This window comes from Octopus sinensis, linkage group LG14, assembly GCF_006345805.1.
Source record: "Octopus sinensis linkage group LG14, ASM634580v1, whole genome shotgun sequence".
In the NCBI taxonomy this organism is placed as follows: Eukaryota; Metazoa; Mollusca; class Cephalopoda; order Octopoda; family Octopodidae; genus Octopus; species Octopus sinensis.
The window spans coordinates 61,984,440-62,003,127 of NC_043010.1; the positions used below are offsets into that span (position 1 = coordinate 61,984,440).

Sequence of the window (18,688 nt, forward strand, 5' to 3'; positions counted from 1 at the left end):
CTCATTCAACCAGCAACCCAAACATGACTCACCCTTCTATTATTCAAACATGTCTCTGCAACCGACTTAATCCAGTCTGCTTATCTGTTTAACCCTTTAGTGTTCAAACCGGCCATATCCTGCCCAATATATTCAACATGTTTTATATTTGAACTAGCCATATCTGGCCTCTCACACCTACCCTACAATGTCATTCTAAAAATAAATAATCACATCATGGAAACCCGAAAGCTGTGAGATAATGCATGATTAATTCAAAACAATTTGAGTGAAAAAGCATTACATTCAACAGAGTAATCTGAATGCTAAAGGTTAAGGTGTTACTTTCAAGTTTGAGGCAGATTTAGCTGCCACAACCCTCATGTCCCCTACGTAGTCAGACACCTTCCCTTTCTCACTAATTCCCCCTAATGAACAGGTTTTCCTTGTCTTTATTTCCTTCGTAGCAGAGGCTTGTGGCCTAGTGGTTAGGGTGTTGGACTGACGATTGCTTGAGCATGGGTTCGATTCCTAAACCAGGCAGCATGTTGTGTTCTTGAGCAAAACCCTTCATTTCATGTTCCTCCAGTCCACTCAGTCGTAAATGGGTCGCACCGTGGCACACTGACCTTCTGATAAGGGCAGATGTTGGCCTGCTTGCCCAGCCAGCAGGGTGGCATCATTCAAAGACTAAAACAATGCCAAGCGCATTGTGACCAGTGATATATCCCATCCAACATTCAGGTTGATCATGTGATCTCCTTCATAACGTTCCACACCAAACTGAAACCCCAGTCCTTGGCCCGTCAGTTGTATTCCTCTAGACCCTTTCTATCCCATTCAATATTCTCTTGTCCTAAAGTGATAAACTGGCAGAAACATTAGCACATCAAGTGAAATGCTCAGCGGTATTTCGTCTGCCGCTACGTTCCGAGTTCAAATTCTGCCAAGATCGACTTTACCTTTCATCCTTTCGGGGTCGATATAATCAACTTAATCCGTTTATCTGTCCTTGTTTGTCCCCTCTATGTTTAGCCCCTTGTGGGTAGTAAAGAAATAGGTATTTCGTCTGTCTTTACATTCTGAGTTCAAATTCCGCTGAGGTTGACTTTGCCTTTCATCCTTTCGGGGCCTTTAAATTAAGTACCAATTGCATACTGGGGTCGATCTAATCAACTGGCCCCCTCCCCAAAATCTTATGCCTACAGTAGAACAGAATACTATCTTATAGTAACATTGTTAAGATGTTCTATTACAATGTAAACATTCTCCAGTCACTTCTACCCTATCTCTCCTCATAGGAAACTTCCTCCACCCACCCACCCACTCAATCCAATCCTCTGTAGCACTACACTTATATCCACCTCCCACTGTACCTCAAGGGCAAGTCTCAACACATTTATTTCTCTTTCTCTTTTCCAACTGGAGTTGCCATGTATCTCCTCTACAGCAAGATAAACATGCCTGTCCCTCTATCAGACTCTCTCTTCAACTGGCACAAAGCCTCAATACAATTCCCTGTCTCAGTTGAAGGGGTCTTTGTCTTGCAAGTTACATGGTGACCCCACTAGTGCTGGTGCCACATAAAAAGCACCCAGTCCACACTCTGTCAAGTGGTTGGTGTTAGGAAGGGCATCCAGCCAGAGAAACCATACCAAAGCAGATGACAGAGCCTGTGCTGTCCTCTGGCATGGCAGCTCCTGTGAAACAGTCCAACCATGCCAGCATGGAAGATAGATGTTAAACAATGATGATGATGATGACAGATGGCGTACCCACTGCAACATGGTTCATAATTCACCCTTCAGTACAGTAGAGTGTCACTCCGCTTATACAGCAGTCACACATACACGGCACATAAACTGGTTTGTAACACATTTCTCCATTCAGTGGTGTGTCACACATTCTCCATACAATGGTGTTATACAACTGACCATACGTGGCATGCTGGTCAAGTGTCTTCTACTCTATAGCCTCAGGCCAACCAAAGTCTTGTTGAGTGGATTTCATAAATGGAAACTGAAAGAAGCCCATTGTATGTGTGTGTGTATATATATAAGTTAAGATAAACTCACCTGGAAACTGATGCGTGGCGTTCAATCAAATAATAATATAAATAATATATATACACATGCATTCATATATGGGTGTACAGGACGTCACAAACAGTAAACAACATGACATACGAAAACAAATGAGTTGAATACGCAAACAATGAGAGAAACAAATGGAAAACAGAACAAGTAACATAAGGAACGACCCTTCATCAGTTGTCAGCTGTCTATTTACTCCTCATTTCGAACACTGAATGACAATATACATACATACATATATATATGTATGTATATATATATAAACAAGGATAAAATCATGTAAATGATAATATCAAGTGGCCAACATGCTATAAAACTTTGTGGTTAAATTATCCTAAAATAATAATTATATTTCAGAGACCCCTTTTGGTCATAAATGACCATGGGATTGCATTTGGAAAGTTACCCTCCCAAGCACAAGTCCGGGCAAGGTTGGATATGGAAGGCCTGCAGTCGCTCATGCATACCAGCTTCTTCTCTCTCCACGCCATTGATGTTATCTAAGGGAAAAGCAAAGGGGCTGATACAGCTTGGCACCGGTGACATCACAGCTGAGTGAACTGGAGCAACGTAAAATAAAGTGTCTTGCTCAGGAATACAATACACAGCCCAGTCCAGGATTCAAACTCACAACCTCGTGGATGTAGTTCGACACTCTAACCACTGAGCCATTTTAATGCATTTTTTCGCTATTATATAAGGGAAGTAACTCTCTAAAAATGTCTACGATGAGTCAACGATTTAAAAAAAAATTTACCATAATTTTTTTTCTATTTTTAATGCATTTTTTGGCTATAACTCTCTAAAAAATGCTTATATAGTTATTTCCCTTACAAACCCGAGCAACGCCGGGCGATACTGCTAGTATATATATAAGGGAACAGGATTATGTTTCTATGATTATTGGTGCTGAGGATGGGAAATAAGATATTCTGTTGCTTTAATCTCGAAACTGGACCAACAGACAACTGACTGTGCAGTTTTATTTTCTACTTTTCATCTCCCTGTCTACAACCTGTATTTTTGCAGGAGCTTAAGGTGGTTTTATAACATTCTTTGGCAAAGCCTTACGACATGTTGGAGCAGGGTTTTGTCCAGTTGCCTTATATAATTTTATAATGTGTGTATATATATATATCATCATCATCATCATCGTTTAACGTCCGTTCTCCATGCTAGCACAGGTTGGACGGTTCGACCGGGGATCTGGGAAGCCAGAAGGCTGCACCAGGCTCCAGTCTGATCTGACAATGTTTCTACAGCTGGATGCCCTTCCTAATACCAACCACTCCGTGAGTGTAGTGAGTGCTTTTTACGTGCCACCTGCACAGGTGCCAGGCGAGGCTGGCAACGGCCACAGTCGGACTGGTGCATTTTACGTGCCACCGGCACGGAAGCCAGCCGAGGCGGCACTGGCATCGGCCACGATTCGGATAGTGCTTTTTACGTGATAATTACTGCTTTATGTATGTATCTATGTGTGTCTTTGTCCCCCTCACCATCGCTTGACAACTGATGCTGGTGCATTTACGTTCCTGTAACTTAGCAGTTCAGTAAAAGAGAGTGACAGAATAAGTACTAGGCTTACAATGAATAAGTCCCATGGTTGATTTCTTCAACTAAAAGCCTTTGACAGAAACTAAAAGAATATACATTCTTTTTATTTGTTTCAGTCATATTACTGCGACCATGCTGGAGCACCGCCTTTTGTCGAACAAGTCGATCCCAGAATTTATTCTTTGTAAGCCTAGTACTTATTCTATCGATCTCTTTTGCCGAACCACTAAGTTACAGGAACATAAACACACCAACATTGGTTGTCAAGCAATGGTAGGGTGGGGGAGACAAACACATATGTCGGGCTTCTTTCAGTGTCCATCTACCAAATCCACTCACAAGGCTTTGGTCACCCCAAGGCATTAGTGGAAGACACTTGCCCAAGGTGCCATGCAGTGGGACTGAACCCCAGAACCATGTGGTTGGGAAGCAAGCTTCTTACCACACAGCCATGCCTGCACCTATATATATATAAGTGTATGTGCCACCCCCCACCTGACCACCACCAGGTACTGGTGTTGGTGTGTTTACATCCTGTAACTTGGCAGTTTGGCAAAAGCGACTGACAGACTTTAAAAACAAGTCTTGGGGTCCATTCATTTGACTTAAAGTTCCTCAAGGCAGTGCCCCATCATGGCCACAGTCTAATGATTGAAACAAATTAAAAGTATAATATATAACAGTGTTACTTCTCCATGCAGTGGTGTCCCACACTCCCCATGCAGTAGTATCCCACACTCCCCATACAGTGGTATCCCCCACGCTCCATGCAGTGGTGTCCCACAACAACAACAACATATATAATGTTTTATGTTTTTATTCTTTTATATATTTTACACAAAGGCTCATTATATTTTCCCCCTTTTTTTAGTTATTAATTAATCAATTAATTAATTAATTTTTTTCCTTCTTCTGTTTGTTAAATGATTAAAAAAAGTCAAAATACTTGAAATTACAATTCACAGTTTCAGAGAGGAGGAGGAAGAGGCGGGGTGGGAAAGAGAGAGGGGAGAGGACAAAAAAAAACAAAACAAAATAAAAACAAAAAAAAAATCATTAAAAAAGCAAAAAATGAAAAAAATATGAGAGTTTGTTAAAGGTGGGATGTGGTGGCGTTCATCTGTTTTACAATGGGTGGAAAGAAGAGAGAATTAACAATGGATGTAAAACTAAAAAAAAATAACTGAAAAAAAGTAACAAAAAAAAACACATACAGAATAAACAAAAGAAGCTGTCTCCCCACCGCAGCCCCTTGCCACCAACAAGTTGATCAAAGCCCCTGAAAGATTTGTAGGGATATCATGAACCTACACCTTAACCCAGTGCACCATGGGGTAAGGAGCTGGAAGAGGAGGGGAAAAGGGGAACCAGCATGAATTATAATTAATGGTATTTAAAAAAAAAATTAAATTAGCGATAACAATAATAATGATAATAATAATAATGTTTGCTTTGTTGTCGTTTTATAGGTAGGTTAGGAGGGGTGGGCGTGGGGAGAATGTGTGGTATGGTGGTGGCTTGTAACAAGAGAACCATCTTAAGGAAGATATTTAAAAAAAAAAGGATAAAAAGAAATGACACGATTATTATTATTATTACTGTTATTCGTCTTTTTATTATTATTGTTATTATTATTATTATTATTATAGTGAGGAGAGTCGGAACAAAGATATGTGAATTATGATGAAACAGTGTGTGATGGGAGGAGGAGCATTTGTAATGGGAGGAGAGGCAAGTATGATGGGAGGAGGGGCATGTGATGAGAGGAGGAGCATGTGATGAGAGGAGGGGAATGTGATGAGAAGAGGGGAATGTGATGGTACGAGGGGCGTGAGATAGAAAGAGGAAGATGTGTAATGGAAGAAGAGGTGTGTGATGGGAGGGGCATATGTGACCTTCAGCACCACCACCACCACCACCAGCTTCCATAACAACTGCTAAAAACCACTGCCCTTTCTCCCACCCAGTTTTCCTTCATCTAAACCAACTGTTATAGATGGATAGGATCAGGGATGGAGATGAGGGCAGGGCGGGACACTTAAAGAGACTAGGGGCACAGAGCCATTGATTGAACTAGACAAAAGAATACCATGTACTGTTTTAGAGTCGAGTGTCAGGAGTGATGCTCCATGTGCATGGACAAGCCCAAAGCCACATGGTCAGAGATGTGAGGAATGAATTAAAAAATAAAGTGACTTTTTGCTTAATACAATATTTGTTGAGCCCCTAAAGTTGACCCTAATTCAGCAGGAACCTATGACCAAGTGTGATCCAGTTGTGAATATATTTTAGGCATTGTATACCCTGGACTACATTATCCAATGCGACTGCTGTATCTAGCATGTGAAGTGACCACATAGAGGCACCCTTGCTGGCTTGTTGTATATTTTATGTTGATGTTGATGATAATGATGTTGCTACACTTTGGGTTATTTGGCACAAATGACATCCTAGCTTTGGACTAAATATTGTTCTGTCAGCCTAACTTTGGTGCCTCACGTTCTGCGATCAAATGCAGCCAATACAGACTCAATTTTGTGTCCCATCTGGATCAATAAACAACCACCAGAACTATACTGGTCGTTGACTCAACTAATCTTCATACCTCCTCCTCCTTCTCTGCCCCATTAATTTCTCCCCTGTTGTTACAAAAAAAAACCATTCTAGACTCAGATTCTCAGATGAAAAAAAAAAGCAAAAGACATTTAGAGTTGCTCTAAAGTAATGGTAGGTGAACCTTATGAACTTTTTTGATACCAAACACCTTGAGACCAACCCCTAATTCTATGATACACATTTCCTGATTCAACCCTTTAGCATTTAAACCAGCCGTACCTGGCCAAAATATTCCCCCTGCTTTATGTTCGAACAGGTGAGATCCAGCCCCTCACACCTTACAATGTCATTCTAAAAATAAACAATCATATCTTTGAAATCTTGAAGCTACAAGACATGGTTAATTCAAAACAATGTGAATAAATAAGCCGTCATATTTGACAGTGGAGGCACATGGCCTAGTGGTTAGCGCAGCGGACTCGAGGTCGAGGGATCACGAGTTCGAATCTCAGACCGGGCGATGTGTGTGTTTATGAGTGAAACACATAAGCTTCATGCGGCTCCGGCAGAAGGTAATGGCAAACTTCTGCTGACTCTTTTGCCACAACTTTCTCTCACTCTCTCCTCCTGCATCTTGCAGCTCACCTGTGATGGACCAGTGATCTGTCTAGGTGGGGAACCTATATGCCAAGGAAACCGGGAAACCAGCCCTAATGAGCCAGGTGTGGCACGAGAAGGAACAATCATATTTGACAGAGTAATCAGGATACTAAAAGAATTAAAATGAAGTTAGAACCATCCATCCAAACGCCAGCTTAATAACTGACCAAGTTATTTCACTAAATTCTTTGTTATTTTCAAAACCAATTGAAACAAAGACTCCGTGCTTCAAAACCCTTCCATCAAATTTTTGTGTTAATCAATGTTCTCAACGCCAGTTTAATAATGACAAAATTAATTTTACAATAAGTTATTTAATAATAAGTTTTATATAGTAGTAAAGTATGTTTTATATAGTAGTAAAAATAATAATATTTAATAATAATAATAATATTTAGTAATAAGTTATTTAATAATGACAAAATTTATTTTACTAAATCCGTCATCATTTTCAAATTCAGTTGAGAGAAAGGTGGAGGCAGTGCATTTCAACAGAGCAAGGTAAAACATTTAGGAAGAACAATCCACATGACCCCCACTCCTGATGTGTCCCGTCTGTATGAATGCCTGTTGTAGAGATACGTCAGTCAGACGTGTCTGTAGCCAGGGAGTTGTCATGTCCTAATTGTCAGGCATGTTAATTGAAATTTTAGAATTTAGATCATGAAGTGGGTGGCAGGGGATTGGTTGAGGTAAAGTATTTGGCTGTTGTATTTAGCATATCAAATAGCCACTTAGAAGCTGCTTCAATGATTAACTAAAATAATGAGATGGGGGAGGGGAGATGGGCGATTAGGGTGGCGAGGTGATGATAATTGAGCTAAGGATAACGACGGGATGCTGATGGTGTTGGAGATGATAACGGTGATGGTAATAGCCACACGAACAATGGCAAAGACATTGTGACGGTGATGGTGGTGGTGAGGGTGGGAATGACTTGGCCATTAAAGGAGGTAGTGGCAGTGATGACATGATGCGGATGATGACGATGACAATAAAGAGGAGAACTGACTGACCCCACCAAGTGCAGCTGGGTCAGCCTAGCAACTGCTCCCACCCTACATCGAACCCTTAGATCCTTCCTCCTTACAACCTACAGCTAACTGGTTGTTACCATGTAGTGACCACCACATAAGACACATAACAGGGAGGTCACACTGGACTTCAATGGAGAGGGTGAGGTGGGATAAGAGTGGAAAGGGAAGGAGGGACACCTGCAGCAACCCCAGGTGTTAGTAATGAGCAGGACGAAGGGGTCCATGAATAATGATGACGATGATGATGAGTGATGGTAATAGTGGTGGTGGTGGTGGGTATAACAATGGTGACAAACATGACAACAACAACAACAACAAAGGCTATACAAAGATGAAGAGAGGGAGAGAGAAAGAAGGAGAGAGAGTAACAAATGATTAATAAAGTGACCGAGAGGACAACGGGCCCTCATCCTGCTATTTCGTGGAGTTTGGGTCAATGGCGTGACTCTTTGATGACGTGCTCATGTCTTGAATGCTGGGCCAAGAGTTCTGTTTGTGCTTCATGCTGCCTGGGAACGTGTTGGGCATGTTGGGCCATCCGCTGCCGGACATGTGGGAGACGGGGAATCCTCTGGCCCACAGGTAGTTGTTCTCCCAGCTCTGTGGCATCTCGTGCAGGTATGCAGATGTCATCCAGGAAGTGGTCACTGCCGGCGTCTGCAACCTGACGGCGCTCGGGTGGTGGGGGTGGTGGGGCGGGTTGAGATGGGGGTGAGGCGACGTGTGGGGCTGGGGCTCACCCCCGGTGCCGTTCATTGCAACACTGTCTGGACTGAGCAGGTTCGGGTCCATCCCATTGTTCTTTAGGCCAGGGGGCGTCTTTTGGGAATCCGATGTAGACAGATGCAGCGGGTCCTGTTTACTGTTGCCATGGCAACTGCTCCTGTTGTTGTTGTTGTTGTTTGTGGCAGCACCATTGTCCGAGGGGGTACCAGCAGTGGAGCCGTCGTTACCATTGAACGACGACGGTGTAGAAGACGGTGGCGTTTTGATGTGGCCGGAATCCTTAATCCTTGCAGCTGCGGCTGCTGCTGCTGCCGCCGCCGCTGCTGCTGCTGAGGCCTGGGCAGACATGCCGGGAACTAAGGTCAACGGGGTCACTGAATTCGAAGAGGATGTCTGTGAGGACAGAGACATGGAAGTTGGTGGGTTTTTCGTGAAGAGTTCACATCCAGTGCGAGTGCGTTTATGGTTATTCAGGTTGGCCCTTTGTGAGAAGCTTTTCCCACACACGTCACACTGGTACGGTTTCTCGCCAGTGTGGACCCTAAGATGAGTTTTCAGGTTGCCACGCTGTGCAAACGTCTTGTTGCACACGGTGCAGTAGTAAGGTTTCTCACCCGTGTGCACTCGTTCGTGGTTGCGGAGACCGATTTCCAAGCTGAACGCTTTCGAACACATCGAACACTTGAAGAGGTCGCCGGTGTGTGTCCGCCTGTGGTTGTTTAAATTGGTTCTTTGAGAGAAACACTTACCACAGAGGTCGCAAGAATAGGGTTTGACCCCTGTGTGTGTTCGCATGTGGATGTTAAGGTTGCCCAGCTGACTGAACGCCTTCACGCACACGGAACAACTGTACGGTTTGTCGCCCGTGTGAATCCGTTCATGGTTCTTGAGAGCAGTCTGCTGTGAAAAGTCCCGTCCACAAAACGAACACTTGTAAGGTTTCTCCCCCGTATGAATGCGTTCGTGACTCCTCAGGTTAATCTGCAGGCTAAAGGCTTTCCCACAAAACGCACACTTGAACATGTCCCCAGTGTGTATACGCCTATGGTTATCCAAGTTCGTCCTCTGGGAGAACCGTTTCCCACAAGTTTCGCACTCGTAAGGCTTTTCCCCGGTGTGTGTTCTCAGATGAATGTTGAGGTTTGCATGCTGGGTGAAAGCTTTCTCACATATCGTGCATTTGAACGGCCTTTCCCCCGAGTGAGTCCTTAAGTGTGTGCTCAAGTTACCGAGTTGAGTGAAGCTTTTTTTACAAATAGTACAACTGAAAGGCTTTTCGCCCGAGTGTGTTCTTTCGTGGTTCCGCAAGGCTGCTTTCTGAGCGAAAGCTCTGCCACATGTGGCACAGCAGAACGGTTTCTCGGCCGTGTGTGTCAGTTCGTGTGTTTTCAAATTAATCTGCTGCGTGAAGCCCTTCTTGCAGAATGTGCAATAGTACTGTTTGTTGTTGTTGTTGTTGCCGCTGTTGTTGTTGTTGCTGTTGTTGTTGTTGTTGCCAGTGCCGCCACCACATGTTCCTCCTCCACCTCCGCCACCAGCACCACCACCGCCGCCGCCAGCACCATCGTTGTTGCCGTTGCCGCTACCCATGTTTCCAGTATTGCCTCCAGGTGGGGCCACCAGTGGCCTCATCGACTGTGTCATGTGACTACTGCTGTCGTGCATGTGGTCTGGGCTGCTCAGGCCAGGAGAGAAATCCTTGCGGTACGAGTCTGGCATCTGGGAGTGTTGCTTGCCAACGGAACCGAAAGACTTCTCAGACAGAAGAAGGCCCTTCTCGTGGCATTTTGAGAAATGTTCATTGGGGTAGAAGCTAGTGGGCTGGCTGTAGATGTTGGGCTGATGGTTGCCCATGGCATACATAAACTGTGCGGGATACATGATGAAGGGCAAATGTGCTGAGACACGAAATCCAACACAAACCTTTTGGATTTCACTTGGAGAAGAAAGACGACACAGATAAACTTCCGACTTAGGGAAGAGGGGTAATTTTTTTTTAGGGTTTTTAAAAAGATTTTTTGGTTATTTCTTTTCTTTTTTTCTTGTTTTTTTTTTTGTTTTTTCAGTAAAAAAAAAATGTGTTTTCCTTGTTGTCAATGTCAGACCAGGGAGCAAAACCGAATGTTTTTGTCACTTGCCAGGGCTGTCATATAGCTGTAGATACCTTCCTCCAAACGTGTACATCTTGTTTGGTGATGATGATGTTGGTGATGGCAGCAATAGCAACAACAACTTTCACCATTCTTTGTTCGCAATGTCTGGAAGAGCTTTCCAGAAACTCTGTTGCAATGATTTTCTCGACATTCAGACCTCAGGATCACAGCTGGAATCATCCCTAAAATAGAAAAAAAAAAAAAAAACTTAAAATTTAAAAATAAACAATTATATCACAAATAACAACACTTTATTCAATTAATTTTCTTAATTTCTCTTTATTATTATTATTATTAATTATTATTCACCTCTGCCAGTACGGAAGGCAGACGTTAAACGATGATGATGAGAAAAGTGGCAAGCTGGCAGAATCGTTAGAACGTTGGATGAAATGCTTAGTGGTATTTAGCCTGGTGCTACGTTCTGAGTTCAAATTCCGCCAAGGTCAACTTTGCCTTTATTTTTTCAAGGTCAATGAATTAAGTACCAGGGAAACACTGAGGTCAAAGTAATCGATTAGTCCCCTTCCAACAAGTTTCAAGCCTTGTGCCTTTAGTAGAAAGGATTATTATTATTATTATATTATTGCTGGAGCACTGCCTTTAATTGAACAAATCGACCCCGGGACTAATTCTTTGTAAGCCTAGTACTTATTCGATCAGTCTCTTTTGCTGAACCTCTAAGTGATGGGGACGTAAATACACCAGCATCGGTTGTCAAGCGATGTTGGGAAGACAAACACACACATACATATATATATATATATGTACAAAGGGCTTCTTTCAGTTTCTGTCTACCAAATCCACTCACAAAGCTTTGGTCAGCCTGAGGCTATAGAAGACACTTTCCCAAGGTGCCACACAGTGGGACTGAACCCAGAACCATGCGGTTGGGAAGAAAGCTTCTTACCACACAGCTACTCCTGCACCTTGAAGAGTTTTTAATGAAATGAATGGACCCCAGTACATATTCTGTCAGTATCTGTTGATGGACAGCTAAGTTATAACATAAACACACCAGTACCAGTTGTCAAATGGTGGCAAGGACAAAAATTACGCAAAGACACATATACACACATATATATATACATATATGATAGGCTTCTTTCAGTCTCAGTTTCAAGGCTACAGTAGAAGACACTTGCCCAACGTGTCACGCAGTGAGACTGAACCCAGAACCATGCGGTTGCGAAGAAAGCTTCTTACCACGCAACCATGCTTGAAGTTAATAAAGAAACCATATTCCACCGAGATCGACTTTGCCTTTCATCTTTTCAGGGTCAATAAAATAAGTACCAGTGAAATACTGGGGTCGATGGAATCGACTATCCCCACCTCCTCAAATCTCAGAACCTGTGCCTTTAGCAGAAAGGATTATTATTATTATTATTATTATCGTTAGCATGCCAGTCACAATGCTTAGAGGCATTTCATCCGTCTTTATATTCTGCCAAGGTCAACTCAGCCTTTCATCCTCTCAGGATCGATAAATTAAGTACCAGTGGAAAACTGGGGGTCGATGCAATCAACTAGTTCCCTCCTCCAAAATTTCAGTCCTCGTTCCTACAGTAGAAAGGATTATTATCATTATAAATCGGATGCATTTTCCCCTGGTTCTTTACGGTGTTCAATTCCTACCAAGGTAAACCCAGCCTTTGATCCTTTTGGGTTCCGACCAGACAAGAACTGAGGTTGATGTCATCGACAGCCCCCCTCACCACAAAATTCAGGCCTTGTTCCCATACTGGAAAGGATTATTATTACTATTATTATTATTATTATTATTATTAAGATGTCAATGGCGTGAAGATGCGGTCGAGCCCTGCATGAAATAGCATGCAATATTTAGTTATGTCCCTTTACATTCTGAGTTCAAATCCCGCTGATGTCTCAAGGTGGCTTTCATCTTACTGAAATCAATAGAATACATAATACAATGAGATCTCGCAACTGATGCAAACCCCTATTTGATATCCCACCCTTAAAACATACCACTTTGGGCCTTTCAAACAAATGATTATCGGTGGGAGACAGAACAAACAGTCGTGACAGACTGGCAAGTTCAGTTATCTCCCCTTACGTTCTTGGTTCAAATCTCACAAGGGTTAATACGCGCCCCTTGATGCAGAAATACGAAGTAGTTGATTGGATTTGATTACTATAAACTCCCACAAATTGGTCGAGCGTGTATATATATATACACACACACACACAACACAACACAGTGAGAAAGAGTGCTCAACAAACAGAATTGGCATATACAAGACATACACGCATATATATATATATATATAGAGAGAGAGAGAGAGAGAGAGAGAGAGAAAGAGAGATAGATAGATACCTAAGTATATACGTATATGTGTATACATACACATATATACAACACAGACGTGTGTGTATAGATCTATCTATCTATTTATCTATATAGATAGATACGCTCACACGCATACACACCCTGATACAAGTTACTCACTCCTCCACCACCCCACATCCATTCTCTCCCCCTCCAACCCACTCACAACCTATCACTATCTACCATACGACGCCCCCCCCCCTCCACATACACACAGACCCATTTATACGGGTAGAGACAGGCGGTCACCCCGTCCAGTCTCTTCCCCGTCGCTGTTTTCCCTCCATTGCCTTAACTGTTTAATCTCGGCTGTCTAACAGAAACGCTTCATGCGGTTGGACATTAAATAAAAGTAGTCTATAGGAAAGAACGGCCGAGTAAACTTGTTGCCTGTATTCAATACGTTCAAGTTCTCTCTCTCTCTCTCTCTCTCTCTCTCTCTCTCCTCATCACACACAGAAGTAGAGAGAGAGAGAGAGAGAGAGAGAGAGGTACATAGATAACACACATACATACTTCAAATGACACATAACCAGCCAGATTGTCAGATAGATGGACAGATAGAGCACGAAAAGGAGAGAGAAAAAGATAGACAGAGAAAGATACGCAAAGACATTTGTCTATACACAATAACGTGTGTGTGTGTGTGTGTGTATACACAGACGAAAGGTGTTCTGTAGCAGCCAAGGTTGGGACAGGCATTGCTCAGTGAATCCTTTAATGTGAAAGGAATTAAGGTGGTACAAGGGAGCTTTATACATTTCTGGGCGGATACTAGGAGCAGCAAGTAGGGAGGGTGAATTGAAATGGCTTCAAGCAGCGACTGAAAAAATGTTACAGCTTCGGTTAGCAAAAGGGAAGGGTAACCCCCGACCATCACCACCACCACCGGGTATTTGTCACTGAACAAGAGTTAAAAAGAGATTTGATTTCCTACACATAAGTTGGGCTGAGAGATAAAACACTTCCCTGTAGAAACAGAGACAACTTTCAGAGAATGGTCTCGTGTCTGTCCTGCTACTGCAGACCTATGGCGAATGACACTACGGCCTTGACCATCTGTCTTTTATTCTGCTACAGTGTATCTAGGACTACACCAACCGATGTGTACTTAAAACAAAGGAAGTGAAAACTGTAGTGAAGAAGCGGCTCGGAAAACAGTCAACAGAATTTTACGGGGCAGGGATACATGCTCTCATTCGATGGTGGAACATTGCTATTGAGAGAAATGGTGACTATGTTGAGAAGTAGGGATGTGATCCACAGAGGACCAGCTTCATTTTGATGTATGATACACGTTCCTGTGTTGGTTTGAGAAGAGTTGGCAAGCGAGAAGACCGCACTGATTTCCAATGTATGCTTTGGCATGGTTTCTATAGCTGGATGCTCTTCCTATTTGTGGCACTACCACCAGTGAGTAACTTGCAAGACAGGACCCTTTCTCTGAGACAGGGTGCAGTATCAAAACAGGTAGGTTTAAGCCAGGAGCTGAAATATGAGAAGCAATAACAGGTGTCTTGCTCAAGTGGAAGTACATGGTTTGTGGTAAGAAGTTCATTTCCCAATCACATGGTCCCAGGTTCAGTCCTACTGCATGGCACTTTTGGCAAGTATCTTCTACTATAGCTTTGCGTCGACCAAAGCCTTGTGAATGGATTTGGTAGACGGAAACTGAAAGAAGCCCATTGTATGTATATATATATATATATGTGTGTGTGTGTGTGTGTTGTGTTTCTTTTTGTCCCCCACCACTGCTTAACAACTGGTGTTGGTGTGTTTACATCCCCATAACTTAGCAGTTCGGCAAAAGGGTCTGATAGAATAAGTATCAAGCTTAGGATAAAAAAGTACTGGGATCGTCAAGGTGGTGCCCCAGCATGGCCGCTGTCTAATGACTGAGACAAGTAAAAGATAAAAGATCTGATACTGATTGTTGAGAAAGACCCAAGACCTCAGACTTTGGAGTAGGAGCTTTCCAATTGTATTGACCCTAGTATCTTACTGGTACTTTATCAAATTTGGAAGGCTGAAAGGCAAAGCTGACTTTAGCAGGATTTGAACTCAGAACATACAGAAGCACAACTGGATACTCTAAAGTATTTTGTCCCATGTGTTACCAAGTGTACCAAACTTGTTGGCACAAGGCTGTGTATTTGGGGGTGGTGATGGGGGAAAACAAATGAATTAACCACAGCATATTACAGGTACTCTTCTCATGGACCATTGAGGGATGAAGGAAGAAGACAGCTCTAGTGAGCTTAGTCAACATTATTTACATTTGACAGATATTTGTCCTCATCTTGTTTGTTGTTAACACAACTTTCCGGCTGATATACCCTCCAACCTTCTTCAGGTGTCTTGGGGAAATTTCAAACCTGGGTTCTCATTCCTAAGGTATTTTTTGATGTTGTTATTAATATTATTATTCAGATCACTGCTTGGAATCGAACTCGGGATCTTGGGGTTAGTAGCCAGCGCTCTTAACCACTAAACCATAGCCTCCTTGCTTCCCAGACCCCAGTTGAACTGTCCAACCCATGCTAGCATGGAAAACAGACATTAAACGATGATGATAATGATGATATATATATATATATATATATATATATATAGACAGGCTTCTTTCAGTTTCTGTCTACTAAATCTACTTACAAGGCTTTGGCTGACCCAAGGCTGTAGTAGAAGACATTTGCCCAAGGTGCTACGAAGTGGGACTGAGCCCAGAACCATGTGGTTGGGAAGCAAGCTTCTTACCACACCGCGACACGGTGACCTTATATCAAGATAAACAGTGCATGACCTTGCACGTGGGACCCACGTAGAGTTTTCTTCAGGTCGAGTAGCCCATCCCACTCAAAAGATCCCTGGATAATGGTTGTTTAAGGATGTTGAACGAAACACCCATGTTTCCAGAGGTGAATTATTCAAACCCCAAAGAATCCCTCTCAAAACATGGCTATGATGCTCCCCCACTACTTCTGCTTGTGAGCAGAGATGCACATATCGTCAGCCACCAAGGGACATGCTCAACTGGTTAACCAGCAAATCTGTGGTATTGAGCAGAATATTTGCTGTGGCCCATATTTTATACCAAGACAAAACAATGTACCAGTGGTGGTGCCCCAGCATGGCCACGGCCTTCGGGCTAAAACATTTTTAAGGATTTAAGGATTTATGATAACATTTCCAATCAGTTAAGATCAGAAGCCATGAGAGCCACTGCTTGGTACTGCATCAGGGCACTTATTATTATTATTATTGAGTGAGAGAGCAGTGCATGCCATCAAAGTGACACTGGGATAAAATATACGAAGCCCAATTTACCCATCATGACTACCCGTCTGATAAGGGTACACTAGGCACATGCATCACAACCATATGTGCATGACGTGGTGATCTCATATCAAGATAAACAGCGCATGACCTTGCAGGTGGGGCCCAGTTAGAATTTTCTTCAGGTCGAGTAACCCATCCCACTCGAAAGGTCCCTGAATAAGGGTTGTTTAAGGGTGTTGTATTATTATTATTATAGTTTCAAATTTTTTCACAAGGACAATAATAATAATAACAACAACAACAACAATATTGGTTTCAAATTTTGCCACAAGGGCAATGATAATAATAATAATAATAACAACATCGGTTTCAAAACCATTATTATTATGGCAGCCAGTATTGTTAGCATGCTGAGGAAAATGCTTAGCAGCATTTCACCTGTATATACAGGTTGGCCTTGCTGTTCATCTTCTCAGGTTGATAAATTAAGTACCAGTCATGTACTGGGGTCAATGTAATCGATCTATTCCCTCCCCCAAAGTTGCTGGCCATGTGCCAAAATTTGAAACCAATATTTTGTAACTGCTAATAATTCAGATTTAATTATATATTTCTTTATTACCCACAAGGGGCTAAACACAGAGGGGACAAACAAGGACAGACAAAGGAATCAAGTTGGTTACATCGACCTCAGTGCGAAAGTGGTACTTTATTTATCGACCCCGAAAGGATGAAAGGCAAAGTCGACCTCGGCGGAATTTGAACTCAGAACCTGGCCACAGATGAAATACCGCTAAGCATTTCGCCTGGCATGCAAACGATTCTGTCAGCTCGCAGATTTAATTATATTTTAATTGTGCAGCACTGGCATAGCAGTGTGGTAAGAAGTTTGCTTCCCAACCTCATGGTTCCGGTTTCAGTCCCACTGCGTGGCACCTTTTGTAAGTGTCTTCTACTATAAAGCCTTGTGAGTGGATTTGGTTGACGGAAACTGAAAGAAGCCTGTTGTACACATATATATATAATGTATGTATGTGTGTGTGTTTGTTCCCTCATCATCACTTGACAACCGATGTTGGTGTGTTTACACCGCTGTAACTTAACAGTTCAGCAAAAGAGACCAATAGAATAAGTACTAGGCTTACAAAGAATAAGTCCTGGGGTCGATTTGTTTGACTAGAAGACGGCGCTCCAGCATGGCTGCAGTCAAATGACTGAAACCAGTAAAGGGGTAAAGAGCATTGATGCATATTCACAAACAGACTCTTCACCATTTGCACAGGTACCTCACCCAATCATCTAGAATTCATTCTGAGGCAACACACAGACATGATGCCAATGAACTTCCAAAAATAAGTGAAATAACCATGTCTGTCATCATCATCATCATCATCATCATTTAATGTCTGCTTTCTATGCTGGCATGGGTTGAACGGTTTGACTGGGGGCTGACAAGCCAGAAGGCTGCACCAGGCTCCAATCTGATTTGACAAGGTTTCTAAAGCTGGATGCTCTTCCTGACGCCAACCACTCTCAGAGTGTATTGGGTGCTTTTTACGTGCCACCAGCATGAGGGCCAGGCAGGCAGTACTGGCACCGGCCTCACTTGAACGGGTGCATTTTACGTGTCATCAGCACAGGAGCCAGTCAAGTGGCACTGGCAATAACCACGCTTGACAATCATTCTCGACAATCTAAGGGTGAATTTCCCCACACAGTTTGCCGCACCCAGTGCTTTTCAACACTTGGCATCTTAAACAGACTTTTCTCCCTGATGCTGTCCCACAGCTAATGAGTGTATAAACAAAATGCATCCATTCAGTGTGTAACTTTGATAATGTTTACAATATATAAGTATTTATGTTGTGTCTGAACCGTGGATTGCTGCAATATTTGTAATGAAAGAATATATCTAACACCATAACTTCTTTTCTATGTTTGAGAGATGAGGAATTATTTACATCTGATGGATATTTGTCCTCATCTTGTTTGTTGTTAACACAGCATTTCAGCTGATATACTCTCCAGCCTTCATCAGGTGTCCTGGGCAAATTTCGAACCTGGGTTCTCATTCCTAAGGTATTTTTCAATGTTATTATTATTTTTTTTTCCTTCTTTCTTCAAATTTTCTTCCATTTCTCGCCGGGTGTTTTCCGTACACCTATGGCAGAGAAGCTCATTGTATGCATTCCTAGATTACACACGCAAATTCATAGGTAAAATATGTATTTAAAAAAATTTTAAATAAATAAATTCATAAATGGATGTTATTTTCAACATTGAAAAATACCTTAAGAA

At 42.4% G+C, this 18,688-nt stretch overlaps 1 protein-coding gene across 1 annotated transcript; it reads right to left on the reverse strand.

Annotated features, from left to right (window-relative positions):
- Positions 1 to 7,443: 7,443 nt before the first annotated feature.
- Positions 7,444 to 10,955, reverse strand: LOC115218822 (zinc finger protein 300-like). Its single transcript, XM_029788764.2, has one exon. It carries the CDS (start codon positions 10,487 to 10,489, stop codon positions 8,297 to 8,299), a length of 2,193 nt encoding a protein of 730 aa, XP_029644624.1. The 5' UTR covers positions 10,490 to 10,955; the 3' UTR covers positions 7,444 to 8,296.
- Positions 10,956 to 18,688: the final 7,733 nt, after the last annotated feature.